This window comes from Vombatus ursinus, unplaced genomic scaffold, assembly GCF_900497805.2.
Source record: "Vombatus ursinus unplaced genomic scaffold, bare-nosed wombat genome assembly UNPS02014798.1, whole genome shotgun sequence".
Classification (NCBI taxonomy): Eukaryota; Metazoa; Chordata; class Mammalia; order Diprotodontia; family Vombatidae; genus Vombatus; species Vombatus ursinus.
Genome location: NW_020954576.1, coordinates 54,877,785 through 54,899,636, shown reverse-complemented (window position 1 = coordinate 54,899,636; position 21,852 = coordinate 54,877,785). Strand labels below are relative to the sequence as shown.

General features: G+C 55.6%; 2 protein-coding genes across 6 annotated transcripts in view; one reads left to right on the top strand and one right to left on the bottom strand.

Moving 5' to 3' along the window:
* Positions 1 to 1,072: 1,072 nt before the first annotated feature.
* LOC114049705 (zinc finger and BTB domain-containing protein 7B-like) lies at positions 1,073 to 16,321 on the top strand. 5 transcript variants are annotated; one of them, XM_027871054.1, is made up of 3 exons: positions 1,073 to 1,099; positions 13,604 to 14,730; positions 15,563 to 16,321. In XM_027871054.1, the coding sequence occupies exons 2-3, from the start codon at positions 13,610 to 13,612 to the stop codon at positions 16,026 to 16,028; spliced, it is 1,587 nt and encodes a 528-aa protein (XP_027726855.1). In that variant the 5' UTR covers positions 1,073 to 1,099; positions 13,604 to 13,609; the 3' UTR covers positions 16,029 to 16,321. The 5 variants fall into 5 exon arrangements, with proteins under 5 accessions (XP_027726855.1, XP_027726853.1, XP_027726857.1 ...); XM_027871052.1 differs by lacking the exon at positions 1,073 to 1,099 and adding an exon at positions 1,196 to 1,399; XM_027871056.1 differs by lacking the exon at positions 1,073 to 1,099 and adding an exon at positions 7,809 to 7,839.
* Positions 16,322 to 18,192: 1,871 nt separating this feature from the next.
* LOC114049494 (DC-STAMP domain-containing protein 2-like) overlaps positions 18,193 to 21,852 on the bottom strand; it is a 13,134-nt gene continuing 9,474 nt past the window's right edge. The window contains exons 10-15 of the mRNA XM_027870734.1: positions 20,513 to 20,613; positions 19,952 to 20,082; positions 19,452 to 19,579; positions 18,771 to 18,864; positions 18,457 to 18,621; positions 18,193 to 18,370 (exon numbers count right to left, since the gene is read on the bottom strand). Coding sequence (XP_027726535.1) covers positions 18,193 to 18,370; positions 18,457 to 18,621; positions 18,771 to 18,864; positions 19,452 to 19,579; positions 19,952 to 20,082; positions 20,513 to 20,613 — 797 coding nt within the window. The remainder of the gene's footprint in view (positions 18,371 to 18,456; positions 18,622 to 18,770; positions 18,865 to 19,451; positions 19,580 to 19,951; positions 20,083 to 20,512; positions 20,614 to 21,852) is intronic.

Genomic DNA, 21,852 nt, shown 5'->3' with positions numbered 1-21,852 from the left:
TCCATGCACCCAGCCCCTCCCCGTTGGCAGTGCCAAGGCCGCAGCCGGGCAAAGGGCTGGAACTCAGAGGCCGAGTCCTGCCTTCGGGCTTAGCCTAGGCGTAGGTCCCCACCCCGTGGGGTACCGTCACGCGTGTGGGAGGGACACGTAATGAAGTCTCCAAGTCCAGACCCCTTCCCTCCAGTCTAAGGGGAATGGTGGGGGGGAGAAGTGAGGGACATGGATCTCGGGCCTTGGCCATTGGTGACTCCACCCTCCCCTTCCCTCCCTCCTTCTGCTGGGCTTCTGCTGTGACCTGATTATTTCCCCTGCTCTGGTTTACCACCCTTCTCTCGCCCTACACTGAATCCCTGATTCCACCCCCAATCAATTCCCACCCCCCCTTCCATTAACTCCTTCACCAGCCACTTCCCTCCCTTTTGCTGTCCCACCCTTTGGGGAGCCCTTTGGGACTGGATGGAGAACTAGGGGGAATGGGGGAGGGGCTGGTGCCCAGGCCGCCGCAGACAAGGTCCCAACCCCCCCTTCTCCCTGTACCATTCCAGTCCATAAGCCCCGCCCCTCTCCCCAAGGGCCAAGTGTGGGGCGGGACTGAAATTTCGATTGATGGGTATTTCAACCAATAGAGGAGCTGGGCGGTGGAGCTAAGAGGGCGGGGGCGGGGCACCCCCTCGGGTTGGATGGGGGTAGAGGGTGGGGTCTGGGTTAAGGTGGACTGGGGAAGATAGCTGCAGGAGGAGGGAGAGGGGAAGAGCTACCGCTGCAGGTGAAGGGGAAAAAGAGGGAGAGAAGGAAAGAAGAGAAAAGAGGAGAGAGGGACAGAAGAAGGCAAAAGAGGAGGGGAAGGGAGACAAGGAAGGGGAAAAAGAGGGAAGGATAGACGGTGCAGTGTCCTAAAGGGACAGACTGGACTAAGAGGTTGAAGTTTATGTCCTTATTGGGCGGAGGGGGGGCCTGAGGGGGGGGTGGAAAACCAGGAAGTGACAGAGGGTGTTGCTAGGGCTGGGGAGGGGAGTGGGGGGGTTGCAAGAGGGGGCGGGGGGAGGGAGGGAGGGATGGGGGGAAAGGAGGCTGGAGGACAGGTGAGACAGCAGGACAGGTGAGGCGGGCCCGGGGGGGTGGGGGCGGGGGGGTGGGGTGGGTGGGAGCCAGGTGGATGAGCGGCTCCCAGCAGCCAAGGGGGGGCGGGAGGCAGGAGGAGGCAGAGGGAGGCGGAGGAGGAGCCCCCCAGGAGCAAACAGCCAGCGGACTGCCCGCGGCCTTCTGACCAATATTGGAGCAGAGCCCCGAGGCTCCGGCCCCCTACGTCCCCCCGAGCCCACAGGGCCTGGAGGGGGACAACCAGTTCCCTACACCCCGCATCTCACAAACCTCTGCGGACAGACCCGACGGCAGAGAGGTGAGTACACCCCTTTTCTTTCCTTCCCAGGCTCGGGGTTCCCCTTCTCAGTTCGAAACTACTGCAGTGTCCTTCGGTCGCCCTATAGAAGGGGGACCCCCACACGGCCATACAACAGAAATAGGGATTCCCACCCCTCCGGTTCTCTCCAGAGCCCTTCGTCTTTGGAACTGGTTTGGGCTGGGAGAAAGGTTGCGAAGGAATCGCGACTCCCCCACCAGCTCTTAGCAAAGGGTTCCCGGTAACTTTCTCAGCACTTCGTAGGGGCCCAGGTGACTTTTTTTCTGAGATGAGTTGGAGTAATTCAGCGCTGAGCGCTTCCCAGGTTTCTTCTTGGGGATGTTGGGGGACCCTCCACAGGGGCAGAGTTGACGGAATGGAAACGTTGACTCTAACTAGGACATCGCGCCCCCCCCACCTTCTGCTCCGGCGCGGTGAACTGGACCCCCGCCAGAAGTCCTGGGAGGGAGGGGGTGCACAGGAGGAGCTGGGGCTGGGGGGAAAGTTACCGGCTGGACTATTCGGTTTCTAGGTCTTCTAGGACAGCTCTCTTTCTCGCTTCTTTCCCTTTCTCAGCTCGCTGTGACTCCAACCTCCCGCCTCCCCTCCTGCCCCGGTATCTCGTCCCTTCTTCTCTTCACTCTCCCTCCGCTCTTCTTGATAACGTCTCCCTCTTGGCTGCTCAGCCGTCCGCCACCTCACTACTGCGTCCGCTCCGGACCCCCAGAACCCGCGATAGAGGGTGGGGTGATTGAAGGGACTTTTCCCACTCAGCTCCCCCCCCAATTCCCTGGCGCTGGAACACCTGCCCCCACCCATAGGTGTGTGCGCGCGCGTATGGAGGGGGTCGCCACAGTGTCTGCTAAGTGGGATCGTCCCCATGCAAGGGTAGATTTTGAAGGGGGGTTTGGGGGGGGTGTTTCCTGGAGTCTCCGGCTCTTTTTCTCCTCCCACCCCCTACCCCACCCCGAGTCAGAGAGCGACGTGTCCCGGCCAGAGCGAGGGGGGGACTCTGGAGTCAGGGGGGGCGGCGTGGGCAGCGGGTTGTGCCCGGACACGTGCCAGCTCCGGCGCCCCTGCCCGGCTGGTGTTTGGAAAGAGGGCGGGGTCCCTTGCTCCCCCAACCCCCCCCCCACGTATCAAAGGGCGGCTGAGACGTGGTGAGACCTCGGGGCGCCCTGGGGGGCGGGGAGCTTAGGTCCAGAGTAGGGGAGGGGCAGAGGCGCTGGGGCTAGCTGACCCACAGGAAACGAGCGCTGCTGACCTAGTTTGGGACACCGGAAGTGGGTGCTCCGAGGAGAGGGGGAGACAGGGAGGCAGGCAGGCGGTCCTGGCTTCCGGGCCAGGTGGAGGGCTTTCCGGAATTAGCCCTGTCCCCTTATGCCTCGGACCCCTCTGCTCTGCTGCTGGGAATGGGAATGAGTCAGCGCCGCCCCTCCCCCTACCTCCTCCCTAAGGGGAGTCATAGGAATGGGGGGGAGACCCTGTAGGGAAGGGAGGGGTTAAACTAGGACAGGAACTCTTTGTTGGGGGGAGGAGTGGAGGGGAGTAAAGCCTGAAGGATTATGGGGCTGGCTCCTTCCCCCCCAACTGGTTTGGTCACCCCTATACCTGCCTGGCACTGCCAGAGGGGGAATAGGCATGGAGGTGTAATGAGGGAAGGTGGGCACGAGTGTCAAGGTATTCCAGACCGTAGTATATTATTGAAAACATAGGGTTAGGGGCTTATTTGTGACTGAGCTTAGGTGGTGGCCTTTCTCTTGGTGGTAACTGAAGAGAGTGGAATGGGGGAAGCTCCCCCTGGAGCAGCTGATGAAACCTCGGAGAAATCTCTGCTACCGCCTCCTATTCTGGCCCCGGGGACCCCAGACTCCCCCAGCGCCACCTGTGTGTTAGATGGTTACCGTGGGCACCATGCAGCCGTTGGGCACCCCTGAGCACTGCCCCCCTCCCTTGGGCACCCCTGGGCACCGCCCTTCCCCTCTTGCTCAGAGGTTTCAGGAAGGGGTTAATGCCATATGAATGGGGGCTCTGGTAAAGGAAGAAGGCAGTGCCCACTAGATTTATATGCCAAGGAAAGAGGCCACACTGAAATCAAGCAAGTCACATCTAGGCCCTGCTGAACTGGACCCCAGTATCCAGAAGATAGGAGTTGCCCCCTCCCCCTTGCCATGGTGCCCCCTGGTACTCAAGGGCCCCCAGCTTCTCCTTGGCATGGTGCCTGCCCTGGGAGGGCGCGGCGGGCAGCGGGGGCTGGGCTAACAATGCACCATCGGGCCCTTTGTGTGCTTATACTTGGCACCCTGGGGAAGGGTGGGGGAGGGGTGCCCCCCTGGTAGGCATGGGGGGCGGGGCACCTCTGAGGTGGGGACAGTGGAGATTTGGGGAGAGCTGAAAAGAGAATAAAAGCAAGTGGGAATGAAAGGGAAGTAGGTCAGATAAGGGGGCTAGCACCCACCCCAATTCCAAACCAGGTCCATGCACCACCAGTACCTCCTGGCTTCCAGATGGTATTAGACTTGCAAACAGGGAGCAGTATGTGGTTGGGAGTTGGAGGTCAGAGGTCACTGTCACAGAGAACTGCCCAGATAGAGGGAGGAGGGCCTAGTGTTCCCCCTCCCCTCTGGTGGGCATAAGGCCCAGTTCCCCTGGCCCTCTGCCCCTGAGAGGACTAAGGAGTAGGGAGCAAGAGTCAGAGGCCCCACCCAGGTGGGTAAGTAGGTGGGCATTTTGCCAGGTTACTGGCCTCAGGACTAAGGCCTCTACTTCTGCTGGGCCCAGCCTCCCAACATGCTTCCGGGACAGTGCCCACCTGGCATACTGCCTTTCCTTAGATTCAAGACTACATAAGCTCTACTAGGCTGTAATAATGAAAGAGTGAGGGGACCTGTGCCCGACTTGTGCTGAGGCTGGGCAGAGAGGCAAGGAAGGAAGGTGGGGATGGGCAGATGGATAAGACCCTAGCATGGGTGTGTCTGCCCTGGCCTCTGCCCCCTCCTGCTGAGTAAACTTGTGAGTAAACTTGACGTTTTGCCCGGACAGTTTGAAACTGCCTTACCACCCCACCTCCCCCCCCTTAACCCCCCCATCCCCACCCTACCCCACCTCCTCTGAACAACACAAATGAAACCAGGAACCAAGACAGGCCTGGAATGAGATGGGAGAAACATTTGCCACCTACCCTCAGACGCGTTGGAGGGACCAGAAAGGTTCCTCTCCCCCTATCCCCCTCTATGCCAGGCAAGTTGTCTCAGTGGGAATCTTAGCTGTGTGTGGGAAACTTCTAAATGTCAGAGGAGGGATGATCTCAAAACATTCATGTTACTTTGACAGAGACCTTACAGCCAGTCCATCACCCCAGTCTCGGACCTCCAGACATGTCTGCCTTTTATGTGGGGAGACCCTTTGACGTTAAGTGGACTTCATTGGATGTTTCCCCTGGTTGTCCTGGAGAAAGCCCCTCATCACTCCCTTCCCCACTCCATGAACCAACCCTCTCTCTGTAAAATAGGTCAAAGGGGCAAAGAAGAGGTAGGCCAAGTTTGCATCCTTCTGTTGGTATGGCCTCTGGCATTGGGGCAGAGAGAATATATCCACAGCGTGCCAGCATCCTTCTCTTACTGAGGGAAGAGTTGTTCTCTCCCTCTTGACATCAAGGGCTAACTCAACAAAGCCATGGGGCCATGATTGACCATACAAGCTAGCCAAAATCCCCAGTGCCACCTCTTGCCTCCCCATACTAGCATCTTCAGAACTGAGTTAGGCTTCTGAACCCCACAGTTAACCAAGTTCAGAGGCCAGATCCAGAAGCAGGGTAGGATGGCAAAGAGAGATCAGCCAGGCCAGTCCACATACTATGCATAAGTGACCTGGCTGCTGAAGTGGACAGTGCCAATGTGAGGCACCCCCAAGTCCCTGCAAGGCTTCTGAGTGGGGGCTCCCCTAGGCCTTTGTTCTAGGGGCCTCATGTCTTCGGCTTTAGTTTCCTTCCTGTTTCCCCTCCTACACCCCCACCCCACCCATATGCCCCTTTCAACAGACATCCTCTCCTCCTTCCTTCCTCCTAGCCTCCCCTCTGCTTGGGCCTGGGGGTAGGGGGCAGCTTCGTTCCCACCCTATGGACTCATTCTCCATCCTTCTTTTCACAAACCTAGGCTCCTTGGGAATCCTTACCCATCTTCCACTCCTCCTAAATTCCATACAGCACCCTGCCTGCTACCTCAAAGAGGGGGGAGCACCTATATTGGCAAGAGTAGCTCATATGAACTACAACTCCCATGGTGCATTAGGGTGCTTCATGTAGCATACTGGGAGCTGTAGTCAGCCTGGAGTTGGAGAAATAAGCTGAAAATGTTGGGAGTAGGGTAAAGACTAAGATAGAGTTAGGTAGGGTGGATCTTCTCTCTATTTGTCCCCCTACCCCTGCCACCTCACACTCCTTCGGCCTTCTCTGTGACTTCATGATACCCACAATTGGCATAAACCTGATGCCAATGTCATTTATGCCCTCTGGGAAGAGAGATTCCACCCACCCTTCTCTTGTGGCCCCACCCCAGAGGTGCCCACGCCCTGCCCAGCTGCCCCCAGGGGAAATGAAATTGGGGGGCACCTTGTGAACCCCCTCACCTGCCCCAGGCTCTGCTCATTCTCTTTATGGGGATCAAAGGGCAGAGTGCTGCCCCACCCACCCCCTCCCAGGCATAGGGGCTCCAGGGAACCCAATGAGAATTGCAGGGACTTTGGTGTCCAAGCAGATGCCGAGGTGGGGGGGGGGTGCCTGTAGCCTGGCATCTGGTGCCTGGGAACACACACCCCTCCCCCACCCCGGGGGAGTGGGGCTGACACGGTTCTGCTATAGATAACCGCCCATCACTGGCTGCAGGTTCTCCATGATTGTGTTTATGGAGAACTAGAAATAAGTGCTACCTCCAGAGGGAGGGCTTCGAGGGACTAGGAGCCTCTGGGCTTGTCTGTCTGTGGGACCTGGGGGTCCAAGGCTGTGCCAGGCTGGCATGAAGGGTAATATAACCATCCCCCACCCCCTACCCCAGAGTTGGCATGAGAATCCTGAGAGCAGGAGGATTGGTGGGGGGGGAGGGCAGTACTGCCAGCATCCTGGTGGGTAGGTGCCAACCGGGCAGGGAGCTGGTGAGGGGCAGCTGGCCAGGGGCACAGTGCCAACTGCCAGCAGGAGAGAAGGGGAGGGGGCATTTCAGGGGACATTACTGAGAGTTTCCCCACCCTGTTCCCTTCCCAGGCCCCAGCAGAAACCAATTCAACCCAGTACCTAGTCAGCTATGCGTGGATTGGGGGAAAGTCCCCCAATATCAAAACCTCCCACCTCAAGGTACCTGGTCCCTGGAAGACAGGGAAAGGGAGCCTCTTTGTTCATGCCCCTACTTTAAGCTAGGACCAGAGTCCTGGGTGCCCCTCCTCAGGCCCAGGCAGGTCCCACCCAACCCAACTGGCCAGGATGGCAATAGTCTTGCACAAGAGGTGGGGCCAGGCCCTTCCCAGCAGATGCCCCCTCCTAGCTCCTTCCTCTTTCAGTGCTCGCCGCTCCCCTCCCCTTACTCCCAAAGAAGACACTATACCCCATGTCCCCCTGGCCTTTGAGGGTTGGTAGAGTTGCTGCCCCCTGGCCTGGTTGGCAGGGGCAGGCGCCCAGGCCGGGAGCTGTGGTATGTGAGTGGGTTTGGGGTGAGGCTATAGAGAGGGCGGGGTGCTGCCCTGCCTGGCCCCTGAGGGCCTGAGCCTGTCACCAGGGTGGGAGGGTCTGGCCAGCTCCCATGGGGGTGGGGGGCCCTACTCTTTAATGAGGCTCCTAAGGGTCTGAGACCTGGGCATCAGAAACATGAAGGTTGCAGGCTTTCTGCTTCTCCCCTCTATTCTCTTTCATTCCTTTTCTGTGCCTCCTGCAAGTCTCCCCCTCCCTTCTTTCCAAGACTTATCTGCCCTCCCCAGTCCCACCTCTTTCTGACCCTCCCAGTCCACCAAATACATTTTTATATTCTCTGCCTCAGTGTCATAGTTCTCTGCTTACCCCCAGCTCCTTATCCCTCTTGCCCCCTCACCTGCTTCCCTTTCCAGAGTTGCAGGGAGGGAAGAAGGGAGGGAAGGAGGTGGTAGTGATGGTGCCAAAGGCAGAGTTTTGCCAGATTCTTGGGCCCTTCTCCCACGGTGCTGGCCCTCCCAGTGGCCCCTCCCTCCAAGCCTGGGGTGGGGGGGAGGGCCAGCACCCAGAGGGTTAAGACTGCTGGGGGGAGGGGCTGGCCCAGGTTGTGGGCGGCTCCTTTGAAGAAGGGAGCTGGATTGGGGAACGGCCTACCCCCCCCATCCCGCCCCCAACCCGCCCATCAACCCCCCCCAGCCCAGCCTCCCCCCCCCTGCTCCCCCCAGGGGCCCAGGCCGAGTTGCAGCCACCGCCCCTCAGCGTGCAGGTGAGTGGGGCCCGCTCCCCAGGGACTAGAAGACTGAGGCCCTAGGGAGTCTTGGAAGAATTGGGGTCAACTGGCAAAGACTTGAAAACGGTCTAGGGGAAACGAAGAGAATCCATTTCTGGGGAGATGTGGTAAATGAAGGGACTAAGGGTACTGGGATGTCTGGGAAAGATTGGAGAGATTGAGGGACCAGAGGAACAGAAAGACAGCAGAGAAATTGACCTTCAGGGAGCCGAACTAGGAGATTGCTGGGGTGGGAAGATAGGGTTGGCAGGCCGACTAGGCCAGGGAGCTGGGCTCAGGGGACCAGGCTGGGGTATCTTCTGGGGCTGGGGGGCTCAGGTTTCTGCCGGCAGCATGGCGGGTATGGGGTTACCAGGCGGCTCGGTTACCCGCCCCACAGACGCCTGAGCCTCAAGAGATGGGGGGGTGGGCAGCAGGGTAGACCCTGGCACCTTTGGGCACACTTACTAAACCTTCATGGAGAGAGCTGGCTGGTATACCCTCTATAGCTAGAACATGACCCCTTGAATCCTGGGGTCTTCCTGGGGGGATAACAGGCAGAGTGGGGCGCCCCCCGGGGAAGTCCGGTGGTTCCAGGGTTGGAAAATCTGACGGTCTAAGCATGTCCCCACCCCCCCCACACACATCCGCTCTCACCGTTCCCCACCTCACCCCACCCCCTCTATCCTTTCTATTCCCCTCCCTCTATCCCTTCCTTAATCCAAGAGGCCAACATGAGGACTTTGGCTAATGGCATTCATTGCCTCCCATGGCACTGCCAGGTCTTGAAGGAACTGGGTTCTGGCTCCGATTTTGTTTCTGTGATAATGCACCATTCATCTATTGCTTTCTGCACTTGAGTAGAGAAACTGAGTGGGTCTGGGGGAGATACCATTTGATGGGAAAGATGAGGACAGGTTTTAGGAAGGGCCTGAGGAAGAGAAGAGTGTACATCGGTAGTGGGTAGAAATGAGTAGAGAACAGGGATCATTCCACAGGAGAGAAGCAAGAGAAGGCAGTGGGAAAGCCCAGGAAGACCTAGGGACTTCAAGGCAAGAGTAAGGGAGATAGTTTGGAAAGGAGGGAGACAAGGAATGGAAAGAGGTGGAGTGGGCAGTGAGGATTAGGGGAACACCCCCCCTCGAGGGGGTTTGGAGGTTTGAACTTCACTGAAGGTTAAAGAGGTATACCCTGAAGGATGTTTGGGGGAAGCGGAGGTCTTCTTAACCCACCCCCACCCCGCATTCCACCAGCATCCTCTTCCCTCTCATATCTCCTTCATATCTCCCCTGCTGGAAACCTAGGCATCTCTGGGCTTGTGTCATGGAAAAGAAAAAGTGGGGGCACTAAAATCTCTTTCTTCTTGGGTGCCCAGATGATTGGAATGAAGGACTTGGGGGGAGGTTGGCTTAACCCCAATAGCACCGGGAAGCAGCCAGCTCCTCTCACCTCCTTCCCCCTTCGTGGCTTGCGGTCTCTCCCCTCCCTGTCTTGGCCCCCAGGAAGTGTGAGTTCTGGGGGTGGTGAGGTTAGGAGGGGGGAAGGGGTGGGGGGAGGCAGGCAGAAGCCAGAGGGGCTAGGGTTGGAGGGTATTCATCCTTTGTGCATCATGGAATAAAAGCGCCCTCTCTGAAGCCCAGTAGCCATGGCCCAGTAGTAGAGTGGTAGACGAGTTTTCTGTCTCTCCTCTCCCCATACTTCTCCATTTTACCAAGCAACCTTAGGATCCAGGTGCCAGTCCTCAGGTTTGAGAGTGGGTCAGAAAAGTCTAATGGAAGCAGTGGGCTTCTGGGTCTTTGGGGAAACTAGTCTGGCCCTTTGGTTGTGCCCCTACCCTCCCCCTCACCCCACCCTACCACCTATCCCCTGGTCCACCACAGGCCAAAGCCTATGCTTCGTGCAAGCTAACTCCACAAAAACAGGAAGAAAACCTGAAGCTGGAGATGGGGTGGGGGTGGGGGTTGGAGGGAAAGAGAAGCATGGGGGAAGGGGAGCTGGAGGTATTCAGTCTTCAGTCTGTCCATCTTTCTAGCTGTCATTGAGGATCTTTGTGCTTTTATCCCAAATCTGTGGGATCTTAAACACTTCTCTTGGACTTGCAGCTATAGCTAGCTCTGGGCTCTAGCGCACTTCCCCCCCTCCCCACACACCGAACCAATACCCCATGCCCAGTTTTCATCCCAATACTAGAATCCAACAATGTTGGGGGGTGGGGGAAGAGTAAAGGAGGGAATATATGCTTATATCTTAGTCCAGTATCTATTTTCTCCCTCACCCCATAATCCTGGCTCCACCCCACTAAGCTGGTTCCCCTAATCTCAGGGATGGGGGAGGTGGTGGTCAGCTTGCTTTACTCAACTGTCCAACACAGGGCCTCCTAAATCTGCCCACTAGCTGGCACTGACTAGCATCATTGGTCCTACTATTTATTATAACCCTCAAATCACTAGACTGAGTACTGCCTGGTATTGGCACCTGGGGCAGGACACCAAACTTTACATTAGCCAAATCCAGGGCTAATGGCCTCTGCCTTTTTGGCTCCAGTGAAATAGGCTTACCCGGACTAGTGCCCACTGGCACCAAGGAGGGTAGCTAGGTGATATTGGTCTCCCCCTCTTCATCCCTTTATTGCACCCCCACCCCAACCAAGATGGGGCAGATTTGACTCAGGTCCCAGTTTCAAGAGAGCTGCCCACCTGCCCGGCCGGTCGAGCAGGCCTGACAGTGAGGGGAGCCTGGGGGGGTGGGGGTGGGGGGTGGCTGGCAAGGGGGAAAGAGTGGGGCGGGGCTCCCAGCTTCCCATCCCCCCCCCAAGGCAAACAGACCAAGCCTGGTTCCCTGGCACCCCCAGCACAGCTGCCCTCCCCACCCCCCAACTACCACCACACCCGTCCATGCCCACGAGGTCTTAGCAAGAGGGGGCATGCCAGGCAGGGTGGGGATGGGGCCGCCCTCATGGGGCGTTGGGGGCTGGGCGCTCTGGGATGGAGAGGTGGGCAGGTTGCCCGAGGGGGAGTGGGCACACTGGCACCAACACCCTGCCTCAGGAGAAAGGTCTGCAATGGTCCTACATACCTCCTAGTGGCTAGGACTCTGCCCCCTTAGTCTGGTTGGCACCAGCCTAGCTCCAGGTGTCACTCAGATTGGCATAGGTGCCAGGGTCCTGGGGGAATCTCCCTAGGGAGGAAGGGTGGTCTGGCCCTTATTCCCCATCCTGTCCACACCACCTCTCATTTTGCCCCTCCTCCTCCTTTAACTGATATCTCCTTAGGATGGGCAGTGGTGTGGCATTAAGGAGTTAAACACCCACTCTTGCCTGAGCCTGTGAGAGCTGCATGGTGAACCAAGCTGCGCCCCTGACCTGACAGTGGGGTCAGCCAATCAGCACCCCCGCCACACCAGGTTGCCAAGGAGATTGCCCCTGGGGTGGGAGAAGGAGGGAGGGCTCAGCAGAGGGAACTAGTTGGGGGGGGAACAGGAGAGGGGGAAGGACTGAAAGGGAGTGGAAAGAGCTGCATGCCCGCTGGTGCCCCAGCTCATGGCCAATGGACAACCAGGACGGCCCCTCCCTCTTTTCCTCCCTCCCTCACTTTCTTCCTCTTCACAGAGGAGTGTAAGCCTAGGGTCCCAACTTGGCCACTGTTGCTGCCCACCTCAGGTTCTGTGTATTTTCTGCTTCTGCAAAGTCCTGGTGGCACTTAGCCCCAAGAACCTCTTACAAAGCCTGGAGCTAGGCAGGAGAGGACCTCCCCAGTGCTTCACTCCTGGGGGCTAGCTTTCAAGTTGGGGAAGGGGGTGCCTGTAGAAGCTAGGGTACAACCAGGACTCCCTTACCCCCAGAAACACATGTGGGCAGCTGCTTGCTCAAGGCTTGGGGGTGGGGGAGCCATACTCTGGGCTTTGCAATCAGGGAGGTGCACAGGAGAGCCGTCACATAGACACAATGCTGCTCTTGTATCTTAATGAGGAAACTTGGGGCCCCGCCTTATTTCCCCCCTCCCCCAAATAACCAAGTCCCCATCGTTGGCCAGGGCTGGGCAGCTGCTGTGGGAGTGGCAGAGGTAACAGACATAAAATGTAGAGTTGGAAGGGACCTTGGCCATCGTCCACTTCAAGGCCTTCCTTTTGCAGAGGAGGGAAATTGACGTGCCCAAGGTCACACTATGAGTTAGTTAAGTTGGTACTCATATACAAGTCTCCCAAGTCTTCCCCTTTTTTAGGAGAGAATTTTGGACTATGTCCATACCCCACATTATGAGGTGGGGAGATTTTTCTCTGAGAAGCTCAGGGGTCCCTTTTCTCCATTGGAGAAGCAGCAAATAGAATGGAAAGAGTGTTGAATTTGGAGTCAGGCTACAAGGGTTCGAGTCTGGAGTCTGCTGTGTGACTCTAGGCAAGTCAGGTTGCTTCTCTGGGGCCCAGTTTCAAAATGGGGATAGTACTCCTTATAACCTGTATCACAGGGTTATTGTGGGGAAAGCACCCTGGAAACTGTAAATATCTGTATAATACAAGATCTAGTCTACCTTTACCTGATGGGTGAGAGGGCTGAAGGCCGTAATGGTACACCCCAGAGACCGAAGACTCCCTAGCCTTCCTTGTCACAATCTGCTGGATGCTGCCCTCCCCCATGTTTCCAGGGTGGAAAAGGCATCGTGGGTCCTCAGTTAACCCTCACCCCAGCTATGCTAGCCATAGCAGTGGTTTAAAAGGGGAAGAGGATCAGATTGGTGCCTACTGTGGACACTTCCAGGGGCACCTCCTGCCTGCCTGGGAATGGGGGAGGGGGAGATGGAATCTGTGAGGAGGGGATAGGAGCGTGGAGCCTAGCCTATTGTCAGTGGGGGAGGGGTCGGGCAAGATGCTTATCTTCTGGGCAGGAAGCACCAGAGACACCCCAGCGCCCTTGGTGGCTGTTCCCCGGGCCCCATTGTTGGAGGGGGGGAGAGGATGTAGGGGGCCCCTGGGAGCTGCACATTTCCCGTCCACTAGATAGGGAGGGGCACTCCAGATGGGGAGAACCTGGTTGAGACAGAAAAATTAGGGTAAAAATACATTAGATTTGTGGATCCCTTTGAGGACTTTTCTTCTGTGTCCATCCTGTCATTTGAGCTGCACAAACCTGTGGGAGAGGCAGGGTAGGCAGCATGGAGGTATTTTCCCCTTTTCACAGATGGAAGAATTGAGGCTTGGGAGAGCAGAGATCATGCCACTATAGAATGTCTGAGTTTAAAAGAGTTTAGAGATCACTTAGCCAGAAGCATAGCAGTGGGTAAAGTACTGGGCTCTGGAATCAGAGGACCTGGGTTCAAATCTAGGGCTCTGCTGCTTGCTACCTGTATGCCTTTAGACAGGTCACCTCACCTTTCTGTGCCTCAGTTTCTATATCTGTAAAATGACAGGGTTGGACTATTAACTTCAGGTCCCTTCAGGCTGTAAATCTATGATCCTCATGATGGCTCTAATTCTATGATTATGATGCCCCCACTCAGAGATGAGGAAAGTAAGGTTTGGTGACTTGCCCAAGGTCACACTGAAAATCAGTAGCAGAGCTGGAACTAGATTCCAGGTATTCTCTTTGTCCAGTTTCTTTCCACTAGGATTCGAAAAAGATAGTTTCTTGAAGGCAGAGGGAATGCAGCTGATGGGGGCTGGGGGTGAAAGACTTGGTTTGGATGCAGAAGCTCACCTGTTCTCCTTTCCTCAAAAGGTCAAGCTGCCTCTCCTAACCATGGTTCATGTCTTTCCATCCTCCCTGCAGGTGAGGATGGGGAGCCCTGAAGATGATCTCATTGGGATTCCCTTCCCAGACCACAGCAGTGAGCTCCTCAGCTGTCTGAATGAGCAGCGCCAGCTGGGCCAGCTGTGTGATCTCACAATCCGAACCCAAGGCCTAGAATACCGAACCCATCGGGCTGTGCTGGCTGCCTGCAGCCACTACTTTAAGAAACTGTTCACTGAGGGAGGTGGGGGCACAGGTGCTAGTGGTGGCATGGCTGCCTCCTCAGGTGCCGGCGTCTGTGAACTGGACTTTGTGGGCCCAGAAGCACTGGGAGCCCTGCTGGAGTTTGCCTACACGGCCACCCTCACCACCAGTAGCGCCAACATGCCTGCTGTCCTCCAGGCAGCTAGACTGCTGGAGATCCCCTGTGTCATTGCTGCCTGTGTTGAAATCCTGCAGGGGAGCGGGCTGGAGGCCCCTGGTCCTGATGAAGATGACTGTGAGAGAGCCCGCCAGTACCTGGAGGCCTTTGCTACTGTGGGCAGTCGGGTGCCCAATGGTGATGACAGTCCACTACCAGCCCCTCTTCCACCACCCCCACCCCCAACACGGCCTGTTCCCCGAAGAAGCCGAAAGCCCCGAAAAGCCTTTTTGCAAACAAAGAGGCCTCAAACCAACCATCTGATGTCTGATGTGGCTGCCATCCCCCCCCACCCCTTTACCTACCCAGATGAGGAAGAGGCAGCAAGTGGCATCAGCCTAGGGGATGGCTATAGCCCCCCTGGTGGGGCCAGGTCACCCCCCGAGGGGCACCTGGGCTATGAAGGATATGATGGGGAGGAAGAAGAGGAAGATCTAGTATACCCACCAACCTATGGGCTGGCTCAGAGTGGGGCACCCCCCTTGTCCCCTGAAGAGTTGGGCTCAGATGAGGATGCCATTGACCCTGACCTGATGGCCTATCTGAGTTCCCTGAACCACGAAGCCCTCACGCCAGGGATAGATGGCCAGGACAAGCTGGTACGCAAGCGTCGTTCCCAGATGCCCCAGGAATGTCCAGTTTGCCACAAGATCATTCACGGGGCAGGCAAGCTACCCCGACACATGCGGACCCACACCGGTGAGAAGCCTTTTGCCTGTGAGGTCTGTGGCGTCAGGTTCACCAGGTGAGAGGGTACCCAGCTTTGGGGGGAGGGGGCAGTGGGCAAGAGGGTAAAGGAGAGTGCCGCACCTACTAAAAACCCAGGAAGGGGACAACTACTCAGTGGAATCCCCAGCCAAGAGCAGGGGTGGAAGCCAAGGGAAGATTGTATAGGAATGCAGTGGGGAGTGGAGAGTTGGGGAAAGGAAGGGGGTGAAAAGGCCAAAATTAGAAGTTCAAGGATACTGCCATAGGGCATGAGGGACATAGGACAGGTGGGCATTTCAGCAAATAAGATAAGTGCAGGCAGATGAAGAGCAGAACGATGCCAAAATGAGTTGTTTGTCCTTCGTTCTCAAAGAGGACCATGACATCAGGAAGGAGATGTCATGACTTGCAAGTGAAGTGGATTTAAGTGAGGGAGGGCTGTACAAGGTTACACTCTTTCCTAAGGAGCCATCTGGGCCCAGTGGGAAGATATAGATCAGGAAGGCTGGAGATGGTCCCAGTGCAGTGGGAGGCCTTGGCCTCTTTGAGCTAAGGTCTTTCTCTGGCCTCAGTTTGTCCAAGGCAACACCCATTCAGTGATTAAGGCTAAGTAAAAATGAGGCCAAAATGGGAGAGAAATTAAGGAAGCCCGATGCCTGAGGGCAAAGCTAAAAGGATGATGATAAAAGAACCGAAGGGGTGGAAGAAGTGGGAATGGGGGTGAGGAGGAAAGGCAGATACCTACAGAAATCAGGTTAGTCAGGCCTATGCAAAGGTCACAAGGACTTTTTCCAGGCCTTATTTCTACCTGCAGGTCCTTACCCTATCTCTTCCCACCATCCCCAACTCCACCCCTTTCCCCTCCCCAGGAATGACAAGCTGAAGATACACATGAGGAAGCACACTGGTGAGCGGCCATACTCATGCCCACACTGCCCAGCGCGCTTCCTCCATAGCTATGACCTCAAGAACCACATGCACCTGCACACAGGCGACCGGCCCTTTGAATGCCACCTGTGCCACAAGGCCTTCGCCAAGGAGGACCACCTGCAGCGTCACCTGAAGGGCCAGAACTGCCTGGAGGTCCGGACCCGAAGACGAAGAAAAGATGATGCACCCCCCCACTATCCCCCACCCCAGGCGCCCACCCCAGCTGGCCCTGGCCTTGACCTTTCCAACGGGCACCTGGATGACTTCCGCCTCTCCCTGGCGCGTTTCTGGGAGCAGCCAGCCAGGGCTGGGCCTCCTCCTCCACCCCCAGGGCCTCCTGAAGAAGATGAGGAGGAGGGGGCACCAACCACACCCCAGGCTGAGGGTGCCATAGAATCCTCTTAAATGAGAAAAGGAGCTGGACTAGGGTGGAGTCCCAGGGTGGGCACAAATGCCAAGGAATATGAGGGCTGTGGAGCACAGACTGCACTGTGGGGCAGGGGAACTTTGCCTTCAAGGGTACCAGACCCGCTCCTCCTCTGTACCTTGGCAGCTCTGGGCTAGTCCCACATACAGGGAAAAGTTTGGGCTCTCCCCCAGATTGGGGCAGACTCCCTCCCACCAAGGGGTGATGAATATATATATGTATATATACATATATAATATTTTGTATATATATATATAAATATATATACATACACACACACAGCTCTATTGTAAAGGTGGGGTTCCCCCCTTCCCAAACCCTGGATCTTCCCAGGGATCTAGAAGCAATAATATATTTCTGATTTGTAGGGGGGCGCCCTTTTCGGGTATGCGGGTTTTTAGAGGGTGAGGGGCTTGGGACCAAATCCCTGCCCCACCCACCCTAGGGGTAGGGCTGTGTGTATGGGGTGGGGGAAGCTGCCCCTCCTTTCCCGACCCCTCCTTCCTGGTTTCTGTTCCCCTTTTCCTGGCAGTGGATTATGCAAAGGTTTGGGGGGGGGAGTGAATCGCGGTAAGGAATAGACTATGGAAGCGGGGGAGTTGAGTGGGAGATTGCAGGGAAGGAAGGACTGGGGGTGGGGGGCACCAGTGGGAAACTGGGGCAGAAGGGAAGGCGGCTCCCCCACCGTCCCTCCGCCCAGTTCCCAGCGCTGAGTCACGGGGTCCGAGGAGCAAGCAGGGGGCGGGGTGCCCAGATCCTCTCGCCCGCCCCCGGGGGCAGCAGGAGGAACCCCACCCGCTCCCCTCCCCTCCCGCGTCCCCAGGCAGGGAATGTCTTGTTCCCGCCGCTCCCCGCCCGGGGCCAGAGGGCTGGGCGGGCCAGGCTTCGTCCCATCCTAACCCTGCCCTCCCTTCCCCGGCTCTCTCCCCTCCCCGCCCAGGTGCGAGCTGCCGCCGCCGCCGCCGCCGCCGCCGCTTGTGCAGCCGCCGCCGCGCCCCTGACTCACGCCGCCCCCGGGCTGGCGCTGCAGCTGCTGCCGTCGCTGCCGCTCGGGCTGGGGGGTGGGGGGGGCGGTGAGGACGAGACTTGCTGAGAGTGGGCTTGCGGTCGCCACCTGGCGGCCGGCTGCTGAGCGAGCGCGAGCGCCCCTCGCGGCTGCTTTGGGCGAGTAGATTCCACCATCCCCAACCACCGCTGCCTGTGAGCGAGCGCCCCCTCGCGGCGGCGGGGTAATAGCTTGAATGTGCTGCAGATCCCTGGAGGGGCTGCACAAATAACTTGTCCCTTTTCTGCCGCATTCCTTGGGGGCCTCTCCTGTGTTGGGTAGGGAGTCTCTTCCCGCCCACCCCCGCCCCCCTTAGGATCCAATCCACCCATCCTTCTGTACATAGCATCTTCTGTTGGTCTTGTTGAAATCTAGTTTGAAAATTTTAATTCCCTCTTGATTTCCTGGGGTGACGGGAGGGTGCTGGGGGCTCTCTCCAGCCCTCTTCCTCGCTGGGTGCTGGACCCCCACTGTGGCCTGGGCTCTGCTGATTGGGCTGGTAAGGGGGGAGCCCTCCCTCCCCCACCCCAATTCTGCCTTGCACTATTCCCCCTCCCTGGCCTAGTGGCCCCTCCCCCTCCCTGGGGGGGCAGGTTCAGGGGCCGGTGCTGTCTTCCCTTCCTTCCCCCTCCCACTATGCCCCATGCCCATTTGCACAGCTGCTCAGGCCTCTCCCCCTGGGCTAGGGGGGTCAGGGGAGGGGGTAGCGGGACCAGTCCCTTTATCTATTTAAGGCGTGATGATGTAATATATTGGGGGGGTTGGGTGCCCCGGGCCCCATCTTAGCATTTCAGGTGGTGGGGGGCCCAGGGCTGGGGGAGGGAGACTGAGGACACCTTGGCCTCCCCTCCCCATTCCCTTGGCTTTTCCAGTCAGTGCCTTAGGGTTGGGGGGGCAGTTCCTCCTCTCCTGCCCCATTCCCTTTCCCTCCCCTCGGGTGTAAGCAACAGAAAGAAAATAATAATAATTTAAGATTCGCAATTGTGTTGGCCTCTCTTTCCTTCTTTAATTATGGGTGGGGATGGGAATCTGGAAATCGGGAGACCGACAGAAGGAAGGGTAGGGTTGGATGGGGTTGAAACCAGAGGAGGCAGTAGCTATTTCTGGGGGAGGGGGGGAGGAGGGGGGATGGTGATACAGATGGGAGATTGAGTGGAGGTAGGCTGTGGGAAAGAATTGGGTTCATCTTCATTCTCGTCCTTGTCTTCAGCTTCCTCACCACTGACCCCATCCTCATTCTCCTGCTGCTTGTTACAGTCAGAATCTGTTTCATTGCTGGGAAGAAGAGAAAATGTGTGGGGTCTGGGGTGAGGGCAGGCCCTCTTCCCCCATTACTCTTCCTGGCATCCCTCTGCTCTCACCTTGAGCTACAGGTTCGATCTAGATTATAGAGAAGGGATAGCTTCTTGAACCTGGCCTTCCCCAGGACTGCCTTCAGCTTTTTCTTAAGCCACCTTTGCTTCTCCTTGCTCAGTCTTTTGGTTGAAGCCAGCCACAGGCGGGGGTGCTCATCATCACTGGAGTCCCTGGAGGAAACCTCAGAATTTAGGGACTTGGAGGTTGTTGCCGAATCTTCCTAAACAAGTGAATTCCCTCCACCACCCCTACCTTTTACATCCTGGTTTCCTCCCTTTTGCAACCAACCCCATGGCTAGCTATGTCCTTGAGAACTCACAACTCTAGATCCAGGTCTCCCTGGGGAGTCAGGGGCGCTGCACACACTGAGCACGTGTTATTCAGGAGTCTGAAGCAGGTCCTGCAGAAGAGGCCTAGGCGGTGGAGCCCAGGGAGTAGTGACTCAGGAATACTTGGCCTGGCTACCCCTCTCTTCTCTCCTCTCCCCCCACCTCAACTTTCCTGGAGCTCTTCCTGGCCTCCACCACCTCACTGGGCTGCAAATGATAGAATGCCATGCAATAATAGAACTATATGCAAGTTGCAGAAAGGGTGCAATGCAAATTAGGCCAAAACTCGCAAATTTGTGTCTGCCTTATGCAAATCACAAAATGCATATGTAAATCACCATGCCCATATGCAAACGAGTTCATGCATAGCGATAACATTAGATCCAAATGTAAAACCTATGCAAAATTACGGACCACAATTGATTGTGTCTATGCAAATGAAATAGAATTATAGATTTAAAATTGGAAAGGACCTTAGAAGCCAGTCAGTCCACACCCTTCATTTACAGAGAAAGGAAACTGAGGGTAGGGAAGCTGAGTGATTCCCTTGGTTTCAGAGTGCCATAAATGGGATTGGAACCTAACCTTTCAGATGACAAATCCAGAACTCTTTCCATGGTGCCATGTTGGCACCTCCAGAGCAAGACTCTGGTGATTCCCTGGAGGCCTACCTCTGCAACCTGGGGTGCTGCAGGGCACAAAGTCTTGCATCTCATGTTCATTCTGAGGCCTACCACAGCCCAGGCAGTAGGTCTGATGGATTCCCAGGAGATTGATCAGTGGTACCAGGCGGGGCCACCTGTAGGAGGGTTTTGTGTACATCCTCTACATGGGTCATCCTCTCCCCTAACCCACCCTAAAGCTCTATGGATGATGGGGACCTGTCCTTTTTTATCCAATTACTTTTGCCCTTTTGACCTATTAGGAAGGCCTTCCTACAGTCTAACCCCCCATTTAACCAACCAGTTATTCCTCTTTCTTTGGTCCCATTCCCCCCTTCTATCCTGCCAGAGAATCCTTCTTCAGAGTGGATACTCATAAATCCTGAAGTACCTCTCACTTTGCACAAGTATTTTGCACATTCAACTTAGGGGCAAATTTCCACTCTGACCCCTAGATCATCTGCTGTTGGATTTTCCCTTCAGGGGGAAAGGGGAGGAAGAAAACTCACTTGGCAGCAAGCACAAGGAGAATGTTGGTGTGGCCCTGGTCTGCTGCCCGACGCCTCACAGCACCAACCAGAGAAGTGGCCACGTTGGATCGGCGGGTCAGCAGATTGTTGTACAGGAAAGAGATCCGTTCCTAGATGGGATGTTAGGGGGAGTGCTCACTGCTTTGAGGTCCAACAGTGGACAGATTTCTACCCAAGTCAAAAAGGAAGAGTTTCCCTTGCTTACGGTTAGGCAAAGGCAGTTGGGAGGGAGGGGATGCAAAAAGGATTGCCAAACCTGGCATTACAGCTGTAAAACTGAATGATTATGTGGAAGCCCCCACTCAAGGTATCCCCAATCCAGGGACATTATAATCCTGTGAAGCACTGCCCTGAGAGGCTTCTTTCTGTGTTTGCCCCAGGGGAGTCTACAGAGAATCATGGAACCATGGATGCTCAGAAAATGAAAGCAAGGACTTTCCCAAACTTCCCAAACTCCCAACTACTGACCAGTAAACCTCTGCTTGGAATAAAACAGCCACCCTCCTTCCACCCCTTCCACTGGGACTGTAGGCCTTTCACCTGCTCCCGGGATGGGTAGTAGGAAGCACAGATGACCCGACTCATCCGTCCAACGTAAGAGCCAAAGAGGGTAACAAAGAAACACAGGCCGTACATGAGGCCTGTGGACAAGGTGGGTGTTACCTGAGGAAGAATACCAGACCCACATCGGGTCTGCCCTACATCCTCCCAGAACTGCACAGGGCCTGATGAGGACAGGTTGAGAGACCCTAGTTCCCAAGGCTATGACTCCCAAAACAGGTTCCATTTTCTAGAACTTCTTCCCTCCCATCAACCTCATATCCTTGATAATCATAACAGTAACTAACATTTACTATCTTTTTGGGGCCAGACTCTAGTTTAGTGACTGGGGGAGAGGGGGCGGGGAAGGTCACACAGTATGTGTCTGAGTCAGGACTTGAACGCAGGTCTTCCTAACTCCAGGCCTAATATCTGTCCACTGCACCACTTAGCTGCCCTAGTATCCCATAGAACACTTTATCACTATAAAGCATTTCACATTAATTATCTCATTTGAGCCCTGTGACATCTGGGTAAAGTAGGGAGGACAGGTGTTGTCTTTTCTAAAGTTAAGTGATTTGCTCATGTGAGTATGTGTCAGAACCAGGACTTAAACCCAAGTCTTTTTGACTTTAAGGCCAGCATGCCCTACCCACTAGAATACATCACCTTTCACATCACTATCAATATAGCCTAAAATTGGTGTGTTTTTTCTCTCTTCTATGTCCCCAACACTGTTGATTCATATTTGAGTTTGCATACCAGTAAAACCTTCTGATTTTCTTTCACATGAAATTAAGTCTATTCATGTCTCTCCTATCTTTGTGCAATTGACTTTTTGAACACAAGTAAAGTATTTTACATTTGTCCCCACTATATTGCATCTTCCCATCTACACACTAACATGTAGAGATTTTTTTGGTAGTTTGCTTGGTATGGCACTGAATAAGTAAATTAATTTAGGTAGAATTCTCATTTTTTATTATATCATTATTATTATATCAGTTGCTCGGCCTACCCATGAGCAACTGATATTTTTCCAATTATTTAGATCTAACTTTATTTGTGTGAAAAGTGTTTCGTAATTGTGTTCATATAGTTCCTGAGTTTGTTTTGGCAAATAGAGAACTTTTTGGATGGCTGTGTCTGTCTTGCAACTGTCCTCTTCAGTTTTGTATCATCTATGAATTTTATTAACATGCTACTAATGCCTTCATCCAAATCAATAATTTTTTAAAAAAGAAAAAGAAAGGGGCAGCTAGGTGGCACAGTGGATAGAGTACCGGCCCTGAGGTCAGGAGGACCTGAGTTCAAATCCAGCCTCAGACCAAACACTTGAC